Genomic DNA, 18,674 nt, shown 5'->3' with positions numbered 1-18,674 from the left:
CCTTCTTGACCATTTTATCTACCTGTGACGCCACTTTCAAGGAACTATGTAGTTGTGTGTCTTGTTGCTTTTTTAAAAATATGGCCGTGTGGTAAATTGAGTTTCACTGTACCTTAATTGGTACACGTGACAATAAAAGACCTTTGAAACTTTTGAAGCCTTTGAGATCTCCCTGAATCCCACATGACCTAACCATCCAGAGCAGCCTACCATGCGGAACCTTAACAATGCGTTGCTGAAGACCATATAGACAAGGTCTATGGCTTTGCCCTTGTCAACCTTTTTATGGTTAAAAATACTCAGATTGGTGAGACGCGATCTGACTATTCCAACACTATTGCCAACTGTCCCTAATCACCCCCTGCCTATCCCAATGCATTTATATCTTATCCCTCAGAATATTCTCCAGTAACTTGCCCACCACTGGCTCATTGGTCTCTAGTTCCCAGGCTTTTGCTTGCAAACTTTCTTCAGTAGAGGCACAACATTAGCCATCCTCCAGTTTAGTTTAGTTTAGTTTGGAGATACAGCGCGGAAACAGGCCCTTTTGGCCCACCGGGTCCGCACCGACCAGCGATCCCTGCACATTAACACTATCCTACACACTCTAAGGACAATTTTTACATTTAGTAAGCCAACTAACCTACATACCTGCACGTCTTTGGAGTGTGGGAGGAAACCGAAGATCTCGGAGAAAACCCACGCAGGTCACTGGGAGAATGTACAAACTCCATACAGACGGCGCCCGCAGTCAGGATCGAACTTGGGTCTCCGGCGCTGCATTCGCTGTAAGGCAGCAACTCTACCGCTGCGCCACCGTGCCGCCCCTTAAGTGGAGGCACAACATTAGCCACGCTCCAGTCTTCCGGCACCTCACCTGAATCTAATGATGATTCATGCATCTCAGCCAGGGTGCCTGCAATCTAATTCTCCAGCTTCCCGCAGTGCCCTCGGATATACCTGATCAGCCCCGGGAGACTTATCCACCTTCAAACGCCCTAAGGCATTCGGTACCTCCTCGATTGTCAAGTCAAGTCAAGTCAATTTTATTTGTATAGCACATTTAAAAAAACCCCACGTTGACCAAAGTGCTGTACATCTGATTAGGTACTAAGGAAAAAATGAAACATACAGTAGCACGCAAACAGTTCACAGCGCCTCCTCAATGAGCTTCAAACGCTAGGGAGTAGAAATAGGTTTTGAGCCTGGACTTAAAGGAGTCGATGGAGGGGGCAGTTCTGATGGGGAGAGGGATGCTGTTCCACAGTCTAGGAGCTGCAACCGCAAAAGCGCGGTCACCCCTGAGCTTAAGCCTGGACCGCGGGATAGTGAGTAGCCCCAAGTCGGCCGACCTGATGGACCTGGAGTTAGAGAGGTGGGTTAGAAGATTTTTGATGTAGGGGGTGAATGTCTAGGCGGGAGGAAATGAAAGCGTGAATGATTTTTTCTGTGTCGTCGAATTGGAGGAAAGGTTTGATTTTAACTACGGTTCGAAGTTGGAAGAAGCTGGCTTTTACCACAGCGTTGACTTGCTTATCAAATTTTAATGCAGAGTCAAATATCATGCCGAGGTTTTTAACATGCGGTTGTGATAATGACTATCCTCAAGACATGTCCTTTCACTGTGCCAAGACCCCCAGCCTTTGCATCTTTCTCCACAGTAAACACAGAGAGAGGAATATTCATTGAGCACCTTGCCCATCTGCTTCTGCTCTGCACAGAGATGATTGCTTTGGTTTCTAAGAGGTCCTATTCTCTCTCTAGTCCCCCCTCTTTCCCTGAATATACATAACATCTTTTTTTCCATGAGCAGTAGCTCTACTCAACAACCAAAAGTCCGTAGCCCCCTTTTGCTCTGGTATTTTATTTAATTCTTCACTTGTTTAAATTATAATGTTTCCTTCTTAATTATTTACTGTGTGTCGTGTTGTTACTTGCGAGCAAAGCACCAAGGCACATTCCTTGTATGTGTACACAGAATGCTGGAGTAACTCAGCATGTCAGGCAGCATCTCAGGAGAGAAGGAATGGGTGACGTTTCGGGTCGAGACCCCAAACGTCACCCATTCCTCCTCTCCAGAGATGCTGCCCGTTCCGCTGAGTTATCCAGCATTTTATGTCTACCTTCCAAAGATCAGATTCAGTTTTGCCCTCTCCCGCATAAAGTGCCTGTCCCAGTTAGGCGATTTTTTAGGCGACTGCCGGCGACTGTCAAAGTCGTAGCAGATCGCCAAAATTTTCTTTTACCCCACGACAATGCTGAGTCAGGTCGATACAAGTTACTTTTTTTGTGAAACTAGCACCTGGCTAAGAGATTACACCGTCTTCGGAAACATCGCAAAATTCCCACGCTCACCTGACCGTCAAACTGTCGCCTCCAATCTACCCGTCAAATGTCCTGACGGTAAATAAATTGGTTAAACAAAACTATCTTCTGGTATCTTCAAATGGCTTTTCTTAATTTAATATTACGTGCTTCTAAACGCATCTGTGACAACCTAGCAAACCTGGGGACAGCGTGCGACAGACAGCGCCCGCAATAAGCTACCATACCTGGCGACAAGCCAGCTGTCGCCCAGAAATTTCTAGCGGGTAAATTTTTCCGCGACGCGCCGAGATCCGCTACGATTCATTGGAGACTCCTCACGATCATGCCCGTGACACCCCGGCAAACGTTCAGCGTCGGCGAAACCGAGCGCAGGCTCGGCGATCGCTTCGCTCAACACCTGCGCTCGGTCCGCGTTGGCCAAACTGATCTCCCGGTGGCCGAGCACTTCAACTCCCCCTCCCATTCCCAATCTGACCTTTCTGTCATGGGCCTCCTCCAGTGCCATACTGAGGCCCACCGGAAAGTGGAGGAACAGCACCTCATATTTCGCCTGGGCAGCTTGCTGCCCAGTGGTATGAACATCGACTTCTCCAACTTTAGACAGTTCCTCTGTCCCTCTCTTCCCCTCCCCCTTCCCAGTTCTCCCACTGTCTTCCTGTCTCCACCTATATCCTTCCTTTGTCCCGCCCCCCTGACATCAGTCTGAAGAAGAGTCTCGACCCGAAACGTCACCCATTCCTTCTCTCCTGAGATGCTGCCTGACCTGCTGAGTTACTCCAGCATTTTGTGAAATAAATACCTTCGATTTGTACCAGCATCTTCAGTTATTATCTTATACTGTCTAGGCCCTTAAGGCTCTCTACATATTGCCTGAGGAAACTTTCCTCAACACATTTCACAAATTCAACCCCATCTAAGTTTAATTGTGTTTAATTACAATGGAACTAAACCCTTCCATTGATTTCTTTTTAAGGGTCCCAAGGAAGTGGCTTGCAACAGCTTATGGCAGACAAGGAAACAATAGAGAAGATTTTGTCTTCAGGAAAGTGTAAGTTGCGTTTATCAAACTTAAACCTTAAATACTTAATTTTGCATCACGCTCAAACGAAATATACAAATTACGTAAAAATTGCACCCCGACTTCGAATAATTTAGTGAATATACTCAGATTGGTTCTGTTGCTTCCCATTCATGAATATCAGCATAACTTGTGAGAACAGTTAAGAACAATTGTGGAAACCATCTAAGTCAATATCAAGCAATTTAAGGACTTAACATTGTTTTTTCCTGTGTGTATTTTTGTTTATTTTAATCACATACAAAATCTTCGAAGTACAACTACTACTGTACCCATGGTAGACACAAAATGCTGGAGTAACTCAAAATGCTGGAGAGAAGGAATGGGTGACGTTTTGGGTCGAGACCCTTCTTCAGACTAATCAGGGGAGAGGGAAACGAGAGACAGTGATGTAGAGAGATATAGAACAAATGAATGAAAGATTTGGACAGATATCTTGACCCGAGAGGTTTGAAGTTAAGGGTCTCAACCCGAAAAGTCACCCATTCCTTCGCTCCAGAGATGCTGCCCGTCCCGCTGAGTAACTCCAGCATTTTGTGTCCATCATAGTACAGTAGAGGTTGTATTTGTAAGATAGTGTAAATGAATAAAAACAAAAATACACATGTTAAGATATGAAACCATTTCTTCCCCACACATTTCAAAGAGATGAGTGGGACAAGTTTTTTAACGAAGAGGTTGATAATGGAGGCAGGTAACAATAATGGCATTGGAGGTTTTTAGAGAGGCGCATGGAAGTGCTGGGAATTGCTAGCATTGCAGAATGTGAGAAAGGCTGTCGCAGGCATATGAGATTAGTTTAGCTTGGAATCATGTCTAGATTTAGATTTAGATTTAGAGATACAGCGCGGAAACAGGCCCTTCGACCCACCGGGTCCGCGCCGCCCAGCGATCCCCGCACATTAACACTTACACACTAGGGACAATTATTTACATGTGCCCAGCCAATTAACCTACAAACCTGCACGTCTTTGGAGTGTGGGAGGAAACCGAAGATCTCGGCGAAAACCCACGCAGGTCACGGGGAGAACGTACAAACTCCGTACAGACGGCGCCCGTAGTCAGGATGGAACCTGAGTCTCCAGCGCTGCATTCGCTGTAAGGCAGCAACTCTACCGCTGCGCCACCGTGCCACCGTTCGGCACAGTCATTGTGGACTGAAGGGCCTGTCCCTCTGCTGTGCTTATCCATGTTCTATTTTCATGGGGGCAAGGGGGCAGGATTCATTGGAGGTGGTCTTAGAGTGGAGGATGCTCCTCAAACTGCGGAGCATCCTGGACAATACAGCTCACCCCCTCTCAATGACACACTGGTCAACCTGAGGAGCACCTTCAGCAACAGACTGGTTCCACCAAGAGGCGGCACAGAACGAACGCCACAGGAGATCCTTCTTCCCTGTGGCTATCAAACTGTACAACTCCTCCCCCTTCTGTCATGGGTCAAAGATCCCTACATTAACCATATAACCTCTTAATCTGTCTCTCTCCTCCCTAACAGTGAGATTTTGTTGAGAGCTTTATGTCAAACCCTTTATGGCATCCTGATGTCACAACATGCATTGATAAAATGAGTGTGCTCAGTTTTAGTTTTGTTTACTTTAGAGATACAGCGCGGAAACAGGCCCTTCTGCCCACCTAGTCCGCACCGACCAACGATCCCCACACATTAAAGCTGCCCAACACACACGAGGAACAATTTTTACATTTCATACCCAAGCCAATTAAGCTACAAACCTGGATGTCTTTGGAGTGTGGGAAGAAACCGAAGATCTCGGAGAAAACCCACGCAGGTTACGGGGAGAACGTACAAACTCCATACAGACAGCACCCATAGTCGGGATCGAACCAGGGTCTCTGGCGCTGTAAGGCGGTAGCTCTACCGCTAGGCCACCGGGTCACCCTTGAAATGTGTTCTTTACACTTTGATTTTTGAGCAATGCTGACTTCTGTGTGGCCATGTGTAAAAACTGTGTGTGGATTCAAAAGACTGCTAATTGTGTTTGATCCCCGTTCTGTTTCCCCAGTAATTCAGTGTTCTTCCTCTATTGATGTTTTGTTGTTGATGGATGGATCTTATAGCATTGGGAAAGGGAGCTTTGAAAGATCAAAACACTTTGCTGCCAAACTGTGTGATATTCTTGACATTAATCCTGACAGAGTAAGTGAAAATTAGTATAATAACATTGGATGGAAATTAGGAACATGAAGCTTATTCTAAAATAGAATAGATAATATTTTTGCTGTGAAAGTAACATTTGCACTTTTCTGATGGTTTAATTTGCCTGCTCTGATCCACAATCAGTGAAAATGACTTAATTATCAAGACTTCCATTTTGTACAGACAGTTCAGTCAAATTTATGAAGATAGACACAAAATGATGGAGTAACTCAATGGGACAGGCAGCATCTCTGAAGAGAAGGAATGGGTGACGTTTCAGGTCGAGACCCTTCTTCAGTCTCGTCAGGGGAAATGAGAGATATAGACAGTGATGTAGAGAGATATCAAACAAATGAATGAAAGATATAGATCGATGCCTCGACCCGAAACATCACCCATTCCTTCTCTCCACCCATTCAGTATCGAGTCAATTATCAAAAGACAACATTTGTCTTGATTTTAAATTTTTATTTCTTATGAGTCAGTTTCTTCTGAAATTTTTTGCATGCTTTCAAACTTAAATTTTACACAATGCATGCAAAAAACGTGTCTATAAATATTACATCCGTCAAATGTTCAAATCTAAATTGGCCCACTGTTAAAGATATTATTTTCCTTTAAATAGGTTCGCATTGGAGTAATCCAATTCAGTTCAAAACCTGAGATGGAATTTGGCTTGGAAACTTACCCTACAAGAAAAGAAGCCAAAGAAGCCATCAAAAAGATTACTTTCAGGCATGGATGGTCACTGCGTGACTCGTGGAGAGTAATAGTTCATATAAAACAACTGATAGGAGATGCATTAGAACGTAAAATGTGCAACAATACAGCACAGGAACAGTGTAGGAAGGAACTGCAGGTGCTGGTTTAAAGCAAAGATAGACACAAGTTGGTGGAGTAACTCAGGCAGCATCTCTGGAGAGAAGGATTGGGTGACGTTTTGGGTTGAGACTGAAGAAGGGTCTTGACCTGAAACGGCATCTATTCCTTCTCTCCAGAGATGCTGCCTGTTCCGCTGAGTTTCTCTAGCATTTTGTGTCTCTCTTCAGCACAGGAACAGCCAACTATGTCTGTGCCGACCATGATGCCAAATTAATCTGATCCCATCTGACTACTTGTTGTCTGTATCACTCCAATCCCAGTCTGTTCGTGTGCCTGCCTGAATACCTCGTTAATGAGGCAACCACACTTGCTTCCCCCGAAACTCCATCAGCATGTTCCAAACACCTACCGCTTTCTGTATAAAATAACCTGCCTTATAAATCTTCATTAAACTTTCCCTCACTCTCTAATATTTCATTTTTGTACCTTAGGAGAAATACTCCTGACTATGGACTCTAACCACGTCTCCCATAATTTTATATACTTTTAGCAGGTTGTTTCACAGCTTCTGAAGCTCCAAAGAAAACAATCCAAGCTTGTCTAATCTCTCCTCACAGCTAATATGGTCCAATCCAGGCAACATGCTGGTGAACATGTACATGGAGGTGGCATGGTGTCGCAGTGGTAGAGTTGCTGCCTTACAGCGCCAGAGACCCGGGTTCAATCCTGACTATGAGTGCTTGTCTGTACGGAGTTTGTACGTTCTCCCTGTGACCTGCGTGGGTTTTCTCCGAGGTCTTCGGTTTCCTCCCACACTCCAAAGACGTACAGGTTTGTAGGTTAATTGGCTTGCTTATAAATGTAATATTGTCCTTAGTGTTTGTAGGGTAGCGTTAATGTGCGGGGATCGCTGGTCGGTGCGGACTCGGTGGGCCGAAAGGCTGTATTTCTAAAAATTAAAAAACTACTTAGTTATTTGGAAGTGGCAACACTGGTAGATAAGATGGTGAAGAAAACATGTGGCTTGCTTGCCTTCGTAAGCCAAGACACTGAGTGCATTAGTTGCAACACCATGTTGCACAAAATGTTGGTGAGGCACCATTTGGAATAAAGTGTGCAATTCTGGTCCCACACTGCAGGAGCGATGTAATTAAACTAGAGAAGGTGCAGAAATGATTCTCAAGGATTTTGCCTGAATTAGAGGGCCTGAGTTTATTTTATTTTTGGTTAATAGATACAGTTTGGAAACAGGCCCTTCGGCCCAACGAGTCAGCGCCGACCAGCGATCCTCGCGCACTAACGCTGTCCTACACACACTGGGGACAATTTACATTGATACCAAGCCCATTAACCTACAATCCTGTGCGTCTTTGGAATGCGGGAAGTAACCGGAGATCTCGGAGAAAACCCACGCGGTCACGGGGAGAACGTACAAACTCCGTACAGACGGCGCCCGCAGTGGGGATTGAACCCGGGTTTCTGGCGCTGTAAGGCAGCAACTCTACCGCTGCGCCACCGTGCTGCCCCATTAGTCCAGCCTTCCAGATACTAATCCAGTAACTTAACCATTATACCACTGTTGCCCTATAATATATAATATAATATAATGTAATATTATGTTATATAATTGCCCAGAGTAATAATTGAGATAAGGAGAGATTGGAAAGACTAGAGCAAATGAGGATGAGAGATGACATGATAGAACTATATGAAATTATGAGCAGCATCGATATGGTGGACAGTCAGGTAGGGCATCTAAAACTAAAGAACATTGGTTGTGAGAGGGAGGAGGTATTGGTATTGGTAGTGGTTTATTATTGCCACGTGTACCATCATCATCGGCGGTCACTGGAAGCGAGTGTGACTGTCCTCTCCATAGGGTCGGACGCCTGTGCGTGACTTTGTTTAACGTAGGGAGACTGGTGCACAGACAGCCACCACACGGTCCTTGACAGATCTGGGTCAGGATCCAGTGGCACGGAGTCCAAGACGACCGGGGACCCTTTTCTGCTGCAGCCTTCATCCATCCGCCTTCCCAGCCGTTGTGACGCTTCACTAAAGTCAGCCGTCATCCTCCCTCCGCCTGTTCCACCATTGAGGTCTTGGTTGGATTGCTCTTTGTCATGGACCTCCCCCCCCCACTCGACCTTACCGCCATGGGTGACCCTACCAGGAGTGTAGCTCCAGACGGCATCGCTCTCAGGATCTCAGGACCACACAAGCCTCTCCACCGCGACAAGGTGACAATCCATGTGTGCCAAGACACAGTGAAAAGCTTTGCTTGTGTGCTATCCAGTTAAATCATACTAATCATGAGTACAATCAAGCCATACGCAAGTACAACAGGTAGCGCAAAGAGAAATGAATGAATGAATGAATGAATGAATGAATGAATGAATGAATGAATAAGTTTATTGGCCAAGTATGCCACAGAAGGTAGTTGAGGCCAGTTCATTGGCTATATTTAAGAGGGAGTTAGATGTGGCCCTTGTGGCTAAAGGGATCAGGGGGTATGGAGAGAAGGCAGGTACGGGATACTGAAGTTGGATGATCAGCCATGATCATATTGAATGGCGGTGCAGGCTCGAAGGGCCGAATGGCCTACTCCTGCACCTATTTTCTATGTTTCTATGTTTCTATGTCCATTTACAAGGAATGTGCCTTGGTGCTCCACTCACAAATGACAACACAAACATACAGTTAACAATTAAGAATAAAGCATAAACACATCAAAACAATAAGGATACAACATTACGGTCTAAACATGTGGGTGAAAATAAACCAGAGCAAAAAGGGACAACAGACTTTGGTTATTGAGTAGAACTGTCACTCGTGGAAAAAAGCTGTGTTTATGTCTGAAATTATACCAGAGTGCAACATATTGGATTGTAATCATGCATTGTCTTTCTGCTGACTGGCTGGCATGCAACAAAAGCTTTTCACTGTACCTCGGTGATAATAAACTAAATTAAACTAGTGTTGACACCATTGCAGTTACAGTGAAAGTACAGATAGGAAAAATGCAAGATCTGCAACGATGTGGGTTTGAATATTGGGTTTACACTCAGGTTTATGGGAGGGCCATTCAGAAATCCTGATTACAGCAGTGAAGAAACGCACTGAATTTGGTAATGTGCGGTCTCAAGCTTTTGTATCTTCTGTTTTTAATGGGGTTCTGAAGGGTAGATTTTTCACACGAGGAGTAGTTGGTATTTGGATTGAGATTGCAGAAGGAGGCAGGCACACTACAAAATTTAAGAGGCATCCGGACTGGTCCTTGATTGAACAGGACAATGATGCTGGCAAGTAGGATTAAAATAGGTCGGGGTGATGGTTAGACAATAGACAATAGGTGCAGGAGTAGGCCCTTCGAGCCAGCGCCGCCATTCACCGTGATCATGGCTGATCATCCACAATCAGTACCCCGTTCCTGCCTTCTCCCCATACCCCCTGACTCCGCTATCATTAAGAGCTCTATCTAACTCTCTCTTGAAAGCATCCAGAGAATTAGCCTCCACTGCCTTCTGAGGCAGAGATTCACAACTTAGCATAGATCCGACGGGCCGAAGGGCCTATTTCCATGCTATCCAACTCCGCAAATTCTCTCAAAGGATTAACCCGCTGTGTTCTCTCTCTATGCCGTTCAGGGGTGGGAGCACAGAGATTGGTAAAGCAGTCAAATCTGCGCTGGACAAAGGGTTTCGAGGAGGACGGGAAGATGCTCTGAAAATCATCGTGATCCTCTCCGATGGTAAATCCCAAGACGATGCCACGATGCCACTGATGCTTGCGAGGGACAGTGGAGTGACAATATTTGCGGTCGGAATCAGGCACCCAGCGTAAGGGACATGCCGCTGAGCGGCCGTGATGCCAATTCAGCTATTGAGCAGCAGAATGTGCATTCGGCTCACACTCTCTATGCCCATTTATAGGTGGAACGAACTGGACACTCTCGCTAACCACCCCAGCGACAAGCATGTGTTCTATGCAGGGCATTATGACGATGCAGTCAACGGTCTGTACACCGCCCTGACGCAAGCCGCAGTCTGTTCCGATGTCCATCCAGGTAGGTCATTTCGACTCTGTATCCTCTGTCATAGAGTCGTAGAGTCATGGAGTGATACAGCGTGGAAACAGGCCCTTCGGCCTAACTTGCCCATGCCGGCCAACATGACCCAGCTACACTAGTCCCACCTGCCTGCGTTCATCTCTGCTACAGCCAACTGCAGTAACTTTCAGTATCTACTCACAAAAATCAATCTGCTGGAAGAACATCTGCGGGTTAAGCAGCAACTGCGGTCGGAAAGGGATAGCTGACGTTACAATAGACAATAGGTGCAGGAGGTGGCCATTCGGCCCTTCGGGCCAGCACCGCCATTCAATGTGATCATGGCTGATCATTCTCAATCAGTACCCCGTTCCTGCCTTCTCCCCATACCCCCTGACTCCGCTATCCTTAAGAGCTCTATCTAGCTCTCTCTAGAATGCATTCAGAGAATTGGCCTCCACTGCCTTCTGAGGCAGAGAATTCCACAGATTCACAACTCTCTGACTGAAAATGTTTTTCCTCATCTCAGTTCTAAATGGCCTACCCCTTATTCTTAAACTGTGGCCCCTTGTTCTGGACTCCCCCAACATTGGGAAAATGTTTCCTGCCTCTAACGTGTCCAACCCCTTAATAATCTTATACGTTTCGATAAGATCTCCTCTCATCCTTCTAAATTCCAGTCTATACAAGCCTAGTCGCTCCAGTCTTTCAACATACGACAGTCCCGCCATTCCGGGAATTAACCTAGTAAACCTACGCTGCACGCCCTCAATAGCAAGAATATCCTTCCTCAAATTTGGAGACCAAAACTGCACACAGTACTCCAGGTGCGGCCTCACTAGGGCCCTGTACAACTGCAGAAGGGCCTCTTTGCTCCTATACTCAACTCCTCTTGTTATGAAGGCCAACATTCCATTGGCTTTCTTCACTGCCTGCTGTACCTGCATGCTTCCTTTCAGTGACTGATGCACTTGGACACCCAGATCTCGTTGTACGTCCCCTTTTCCTAACTTGACACCATTCAGATAATAATCTGCCTTCCTATTCTTACCACCAAAGTGGATAACCTCACACTTATCCACATTAAACTGAATCTGCCATGCATCCGCCCACTCACACAACCTGTCCAAGTCACCCTGCAACCTCATAGCATCTTCCTCACAGTTCACACTACCACCCAGCTTTGTATCATCTGCAAATTTGCTAATGGTACTTTTAATCCCTTCATCCAAGTCATGTCACTCCATTTCGCAGTGGAGCGGACAAAATGTGTAGGAAAGAACTAGAAAAGCTGCTTATCACAGAGGGGGAGCAGTGAGTCTGAAGAAGAGTCTCGACCCGAAACGTCACCCATTCCTTCTCCCCGGAGTTACTCCAGCATTTTGTGTCTACCATCTGTAGTTCCTTATTCCTACTGGATAATTTAGAGTCTGTTTATCAACAGAAGTTTTTTTTCACTTACAATTTTGTCTCATGCTCGAAATAATCCATTGCTCAGAGGTCTGGACTGTTTTATTCCTTATCTACTTTTAAAAGCCATACTCTGTGATCTTCCGCAGCTTTGCCTTACAGGGGATAATTTTTCTGTGAAGATTTTGTTTACTCTACAGTAATATAGCTGCCATTATATTGTTAATGAACTGTAATCATTTTGTTAGCTTATGACTGACCTATTTATCATTTTTTCACTGGTTTACTATGCTTTTTACTTTGGATATTTTGAAATATTAACGCGTTAAAATCTGTCTCCCAAAATATGCAACAACTAATCTTACAGTTAAAAATTATCTTGAGATTTGCATAGTTTAAATTTTGAGAAGAAACTTCCCAAGCTCAACATATTCCCTTTTACAGAAAATAAAAATTGTATAGAAATGTGATCAAAATTTCAATGCAGGAATGAAAAGGCTTTGGTGTAAAGGTTTAAATTTATAACTGACATATTAAATGAGCTGCGAAGTTAGAATAAGCTTTTTGTCCCAAAAGAGCAAAAGTGGATCAGATTTTAAACCATAACCGTTAAGACTCACCTCATAAATAGACTGGGTTGTCTTCTCTGTGGCATTTAAACAGCTCGTGCCTTCTATACAATAGACAATAGGTGCAGGAGTAGGCCATTCAGCCCTTCGAGCCAGCACCGCCATTCAATGCGATCATGGCTGATCACTCTCATATAAAACTGGCACCTTGGTTAAAACTGATTCTTGGTGCAATTAGGATCAGATCAGTGCCGTACTTTCGTGGAGGCATCTAATACCAGCGTGAACATACAAATCATCTATTTTCTTGATCAATCAGTTTGAACGGTCATCACTAAGCAATGCTGGGCTCCAATCATGATACCTTAGTTACACTATCGTACGCAATGTCAAATCAGGTATAGAAAGTAAAATAAAGTCAAAAAAGAAAGACTGAATTAAAGGGGAAAAGAGAGAAAGAAAAACAATAGAAAGTAAACACAAAATTTTTTTTTTGACATAAGACACTTTAACATAGAACATATAACATATAAGATCAGAGAATGTTGCACATTCTATACAATACAATACAAGTCTATCAACTTCTCCTTGACCATTAAATCCAGGCATCATTCTTGTAAACCTCTTTTGTACCCTTTCCAAAGCCTCTACATCCTTCCTGTATTAACAAAAAATAGGTGCAGGAGGAGGCTATTTGGCCCTTCGAGCCAGCACCGCCATTCAATGTGATCATGGCTGATCATCCCCAATCAGTAACCCGTGCCTGCCTTCTCCCCATATCCCTTGATTCCGCTAGCCCCCAGAGCTCTAACTGGAGAGACCAGAACTGCATGGAATAGTCCAAATGCAAAACGGCATCATGCTGTTCTGAGCATTATACTCTCGTATTGGTTCTTATACTCATTAGCAAACGTTTTCAGTGCCAATTAGACATTTAGGAACTGAGTAAGGCTTATCACCCTTTAAACGTGCCTGGATTGGAGTGGACAGAGACTAGCTTTTTTCTGCCCTGCTCTGAGCATTCTTTTTAGTCAACTCCATCCTTAATAGATTGGGCAATATCTGTGGGATAGGCAGGATCTCGGGAGGACATGGATGGGCGATGTTTCGGGTCAGAGCCTTCTTAAGACCTCTGCACTTACTTCAACATCTGCAGTTACCTGTGTCTCCATCCTTCAATGAAGCACTTGTGATGAAGCAAATGAATAACCTTTTCAGCGCCGAAGCTCTCTCGTATTTGCTTGTCTTTAAGTTTCGCTGTCGGATGTGCAAAGTTTTAGTCCGTCTTATTTTCCCTTGACTTCACAGCCTGCAGAGTGGTGTCACATTTTTGCCAAAGAACAACAGTCAACACCGAGAAGAAGTACCTTGGAAACCATCTTTGCTGGAAAAGCAAACGGATTGGTGCAAAACAACATGGAAAGCCCTTTGCTACCTTCTGTCCTTTCTACACGTCAGTTTGAGTGCTTGGCACGGGAGACACATAATGAGAGTTTAAATATTTTATCTGCCATTGCTTCACCCATTGTCACGGCTCCTGCCTTATATTCTGGATACCTTGTGGGATAAAATGATGCCTGGGAAACAAAGATTCCTCCCATCGGGCATCTTTGTATGGAGAGAAAGGAATAGGTGACGTTCTGAAGAAGGGTCTCGACCCAAATCGTCACACATTCCTTTTCTTCAGAGGTGCTGCCGGACCTGCTGAGTTACTCCAGCTTTTTTGTGCCTGTCTTCAGCTTAAACCAGCATCTTTTGCTTTAACTCCCCCTCCCATTCGCTCAGTCCGCCTCTACCTACGTGATCTCCCGGTTGCCAAACACTTTAACTCCCCCTCCCATTCCCACATTGATCTTTCTGTCCTGGGCCTCCTCCATTGTCAGAGTGAGGCCCTGCGCAAATTAGAGGAACAGCACCTCATATTTCGCTTGGGCGGCTTACACCCCAGCGATATGAACATTGACTTCTCTAACTTCAAGTAACCCTTGCTTTCCCTCTCTCTCCATCCCCTCCCCCTTCCCAGTTCTCCGACCAGTCTTACTGTCTCCGACTACATTTCATCTCTGTTTGCTTTGATGTCACCTTCCCCTAGCTTCTTATCGAGTCCACAACACAAGATTAGAAATTGATCAGCCGGAGCTGAACGCACTTCTCGCTCGGCATCTGCACACAATGGCATCTGCACACAATGGCGCCTTGCGCTTCTTGTGTTTCTTGCGCGCAGTGGTGGAAAGTTTGGTGGAAACAGGGCCGCAACGTGAAACGCACTTTCCTTGACCCCTTCTCCTAGCTAACAATGATCTATTCTACATTTTCCTTGATTTTATGTGTAAGAACACTGTAAGTGTGTTCTTCAGCAACGGGTTCACAGCGTGGGATTTTATGCTGTTTCTGCCATGATAGTTGGAGATGCAATTTCACCACAAAATTGTTAAACACGTTGATTTGAAGAGCCAATGAAGTGATGGCAAACAGGTACCAACGCGTTATCAGCTTTGCAAAAATAAATGCATGATTATGTGTTTGCTGAGTATTAACGGTTGGAATTTTTGATCCATTTAGCTGGAAACGGACGTACAGTCGGGTTCAAAGACGCTGCTTCCGAACTCTCTGTCCAGGTAATTACGTTCACCTCAACATCTTTGGAGTCTGCCAATCTTCAACCCAAGTCCCAGCAGGAAATTAGAGAATCTGTATGGAAATACAATACAATACAATACAATACAATACAATACGATATATCTTTATTGTCATTGTACAGGGGGTACAACGAGATTGGGAATGCGTCTCCCATACGATGCAATAAATTAATTAGCGAGTCAGTATTAATTTAAGGAACCCAACGAAACAAATTGGAACAGGTTTAAAACAGAATAAAGTGCAAGTAGGTCTGTGCCGGTTCACTGTGCGATGTGACCATCCGGCTCAGCAGGACCGGTTCATAGCAGCTATGGCCCTGGGGATGAAGCTGTTCCTGAGTCTGGAGGTGCGGGCGTAGAAGGCCTTGTATCGTCTGCCTGATGGTAGAAGTTCGAACAGACTGTTGCAGGGGTGTGAAGAGTCTTTGTGGATGCTGATGGCTTTTCGGAGGCATCGTGTGTTGTAGATGCCCTCCAAGGCTGGTAGCTGTGTTCCGATGGTCCTCTGAGCTCTATGGACTACCCGCTGAAGAGCTTAGGAAATGTTTAGGAAGGAGCAGCAGATGCTGGTTTAAACCAAAGATAGACACAAAATGCTGGAGCAACTCAGCGGGACAGGCAGCATCTCCGGAGAGAAGGAATGGGTGATGTTTCGGGGGGCAAGACCTGAAACGTCACCCATTCCTTCCCTCCAGAGATGCTGCCTGTCCTGCTGAGTTACTCCAGCATTTTGTGCTATATATATGGAAATGTTATTGTCTGCTACCAGCATTATTCTCCTGCTACTTTATACTTTTTTCAATCATTTTTTCATCACTTTACTTTGTAAAGCTCATTATGACAGTCTTTCCCAATATTTTTATTTCTGTAAGTATCTGTTAGATATTACCTGTCTGTTCTAAAATACTCGTCTTATAGACAATAGACAATAGACAATAGGTGCAGGAGGAGGCCATTCGGCTCTTTGAGCCATTCAATGTGATCATGGCTGATCATCCACAATCAGTACCCCATTCCTGCCTTCTCCCCATACCCCTTGACACTGCTATCCTTAAGAGCTTAATCTAACTCTCTCTTGAAAGCATCCAGAGAATTGGCCTCCACTGCCTTCTGAGGCAGAGAATTCCACAGATTTACAAGTGAAAAAGTTTTTCCTCATCTCCGTTCTAAATGGCCTACCCCTTATTCTTAAACTGTGGCCCCTGGTTCTGGACTCCCCCAACATCGGGAACATGTTTCCTGCCTCGAGCGTGTCTTCAGTCTTTCCTTTCATTCCACAAGGTAAGTGTGTACTATCTGCCCAATGAGCTCTTACAGCAATTGAGTTCAGATGAGAATGAGGAAGATGCTGCAAGATTACAGAAGATAATACTGATAAAACTAAATGTTTGGTTATTGCCATCAACATGTGCAAACACTAACTTTGCCTACTTTCCTCTTCTAATCCAAATTTCCAATTAAATATGAAATAGAGGATAGGAAGTTCAATACTTGTGTGTTACCCTGACAATGTTTAATTTATGAGTAGACTCAAAAAATGAAGAAAATATCTTGATTGTGGATTCGTTTTTTGAAAAATTACAAGCGTTATCGCGATAAATTTTCAGTTGTCTGAGGACAGTAATTATTTTGAAAAACTATTATCTTTGAAACAACGAAGTGTGTTGTCTTTGGAAAGAGCATAACTTATGGAAAATAATGATGAAACTGGAACTTAAAAGATATGCGGATAAAAGATTTGATTAATTTTTCAATTATATGAAGGGGAACTGGTGGAGTAGATGCAAAGAAACGTATGTGTAGGAAGGAACTGCAGATGCTGGTTTAAACCGAAGATAGACACAAAATGCTGGAGTAACTCGGTGGGCTGGAGGGAAGGAGTGGGTGACGTTTCTGGTCGAGTCTGAAGATGGGTTTCGACCTGAAACGTCACCCATTCCTTCTCTCCAGAGCCGCTGCCTGCCCTATAAAGAAACAAGAGAGGCCCATTGGCATTGAAGTCAAAAAGCACTTTTGCAGACATAAATATTTTGTAAGCAGCAGTTGTTTTAGGTCAGTTGTACAGTGGACAACTTGACCAAGCAGAGATGTCTTTCAGATCCAGAGGGAGGAGAAAAGAAATAGGTGACATTCGGGTTGAGACTCTCGACCTGAAATGTCACCTGTTCCTTTACTCCAGAGATGCTGTCTGACCCGCTGAGTTTAATTTAGTTTAGAGATCTCGGCCCTTCGGCCCACCGGGTCCGCGCCGACCAGCGATCCCCGCACATTAACACCATCCTACACACACTAGGAACACTTTTTACATTTACCAGGCCAATTAACCTACAAACCTGTACGTCTTTGGAGTGTGGGAGGAAACCGAAGATCTCGGAGAAAACCCACGCAGGCCACGGGGAGAACGTACAAACTCCGTACAGACGGCGCCCGTAGTCGGGATGGAACCTGAGTCTCCGGCGCTGCATTCGCTGTCAGGCAGCAACTCTACCGCTGCGCCACCGTGCCGCCAAGTTACTCCAGCTTTTTAGTGTCTCTCTTTTGTTTTATTATATGCTTTCTCCAAATTTCTTCTTCCAGTGGTTTTGGATTTTTAAGTCTTAATTATTAATGTTTGTTTTGAAATATTTGTTTTATTTTTAGAGGTTCTGATAAATTTTTTAAAAAAATTTAAAAACTCTGACAATGTTGACTGATCGCAGTGCCCTATGGGAGGGTCAAGGTTTCAGAGATGTGGATGGGGTTAGTTTAGTCCCCTCCTTGTCACTTTCTGAGGCTGGTCACTGCCTTGGCATCCGGATCAGCAGGAGATTAAACTCCAGGTCCGGGAATGTAACTAAGCAGAGGGAATGTGTCAGCCTCCGGATCAGCAGGAGATTAAACTCCAGGTCCGGGAATGTAACTAAGCAGAGGGAATGTGTGGGAAGGAAGTCCTTGCTATTGAGGCAGTGCAGCGTGGGTTCACCAGGTTAATCCCCAGGATTGCGGGACTGTCATATGAGGAAAGATTGGAAAGACTGGGCTTGTATTCACTGGAGTTTAGAAGGATGAGAGGGGACCTTATAGAGACGTATAAAATTATAAAAGGACCGGACAAGCTGGATGCAGGAAAAATGTTCCCAATGTTGGGGGAGTCCAGAATCAGGGGCCACACAGTCTAAGAATAAAGGGGAGGCCATTTAAAACTGAGCTGAGAAGAAACTTTTTCATCCAGAGAGTTGTGAATTTGTGGAATTCTCTGCCACAGAGGGCAGTGGAGGCCAATACACTGGATGAATTTAAAAGAGAGTTAGATAGAGCTCTAGGGGCTAGCGGAATCAAGGGATATGGGGAGAAGGCAGGCACGGGTTACTGATTGTGGATGATCAGCCATGATCACAATGAATGGCGGTGCTGGCTCGAAGGGCCAAATGGCCTCCTCCTGCACCTATTTTCTATGTTTCTATGCTTCTCAGGAACTGCAGATGCTGGCTTACATGGAAGATAAAAACAAAATGCTGGAGTACCTCAGCGGGACAGGCAGCATCTCCGGAGAGAAGGAATGGGCGATGTTTCGGGTCGAGACCCTTCTTCAGACTGAGAGTTAGGGCAAAGGGAAGCGAGAGATATAGATGGCGATGTAGAGA

The 18,674-nt window shown here is 44.8% G+C and overlaps 1 protein-coding gene across 1 annotated transcript in view; it reads left to right on the top strand.

The window, feature by feature from the left end:
• The window catches only part of LOC144593676 (von Willebrand factor A domain-containing protein 2-like), a 44,604-nt gene that overhangs the window by 12,143 nt on the left and 13,787 nt on the right, over positions 1-18,674 (top strand). The window contains exons 2-8 of the mRNA XM_078399658.1: positions 3,302-3,376; positions 5,430-5,563; positions 6,189-6,298; positions 10,033-10,224; positions 10,318-10,451; positions 13,721-13,865; positions 14,975-15,030. Of these exons, the coding sequence (XP_078255784.1) occupies positions 3,302-3,376; positions 5,430-5,563; positions 6,189-6,298; positions 10,033-10,224; positions 10,318-10,451; positions 13,721-13,865; positions 14,975-15,030 (846 nt within the window). The remainder of the gene's footprint in view (positions 1-3,301; positions 3,377-5,429; positions 5,564-6,188; positions 6,299-10,032; positions 10,225-10,317; positions 10,452-13,720; positions 13,866-14,974; positions 15,031-18,674) is intronic.

Source organism: Rhinoraja longicauda, chromosome 1 (assembly GCF_053455715.1).
Source record: "Rhinoraja longicauda isolate Sanriku21f chromosome 1, sRhiLon1.1, whole genome shotgun sequence".
NCBI lineage: Eukaryota > Metazoa > Chordata > Chondrichthyes > Rajiformes > Arhynchobatidae > Rhinoraja > Rhinoraja longicauda.
The sequence above is the reverse complement of the archived record's forward strand: the minus strand, read 5'-3'. Positions and strand labels throughout refer to the sequence as shown.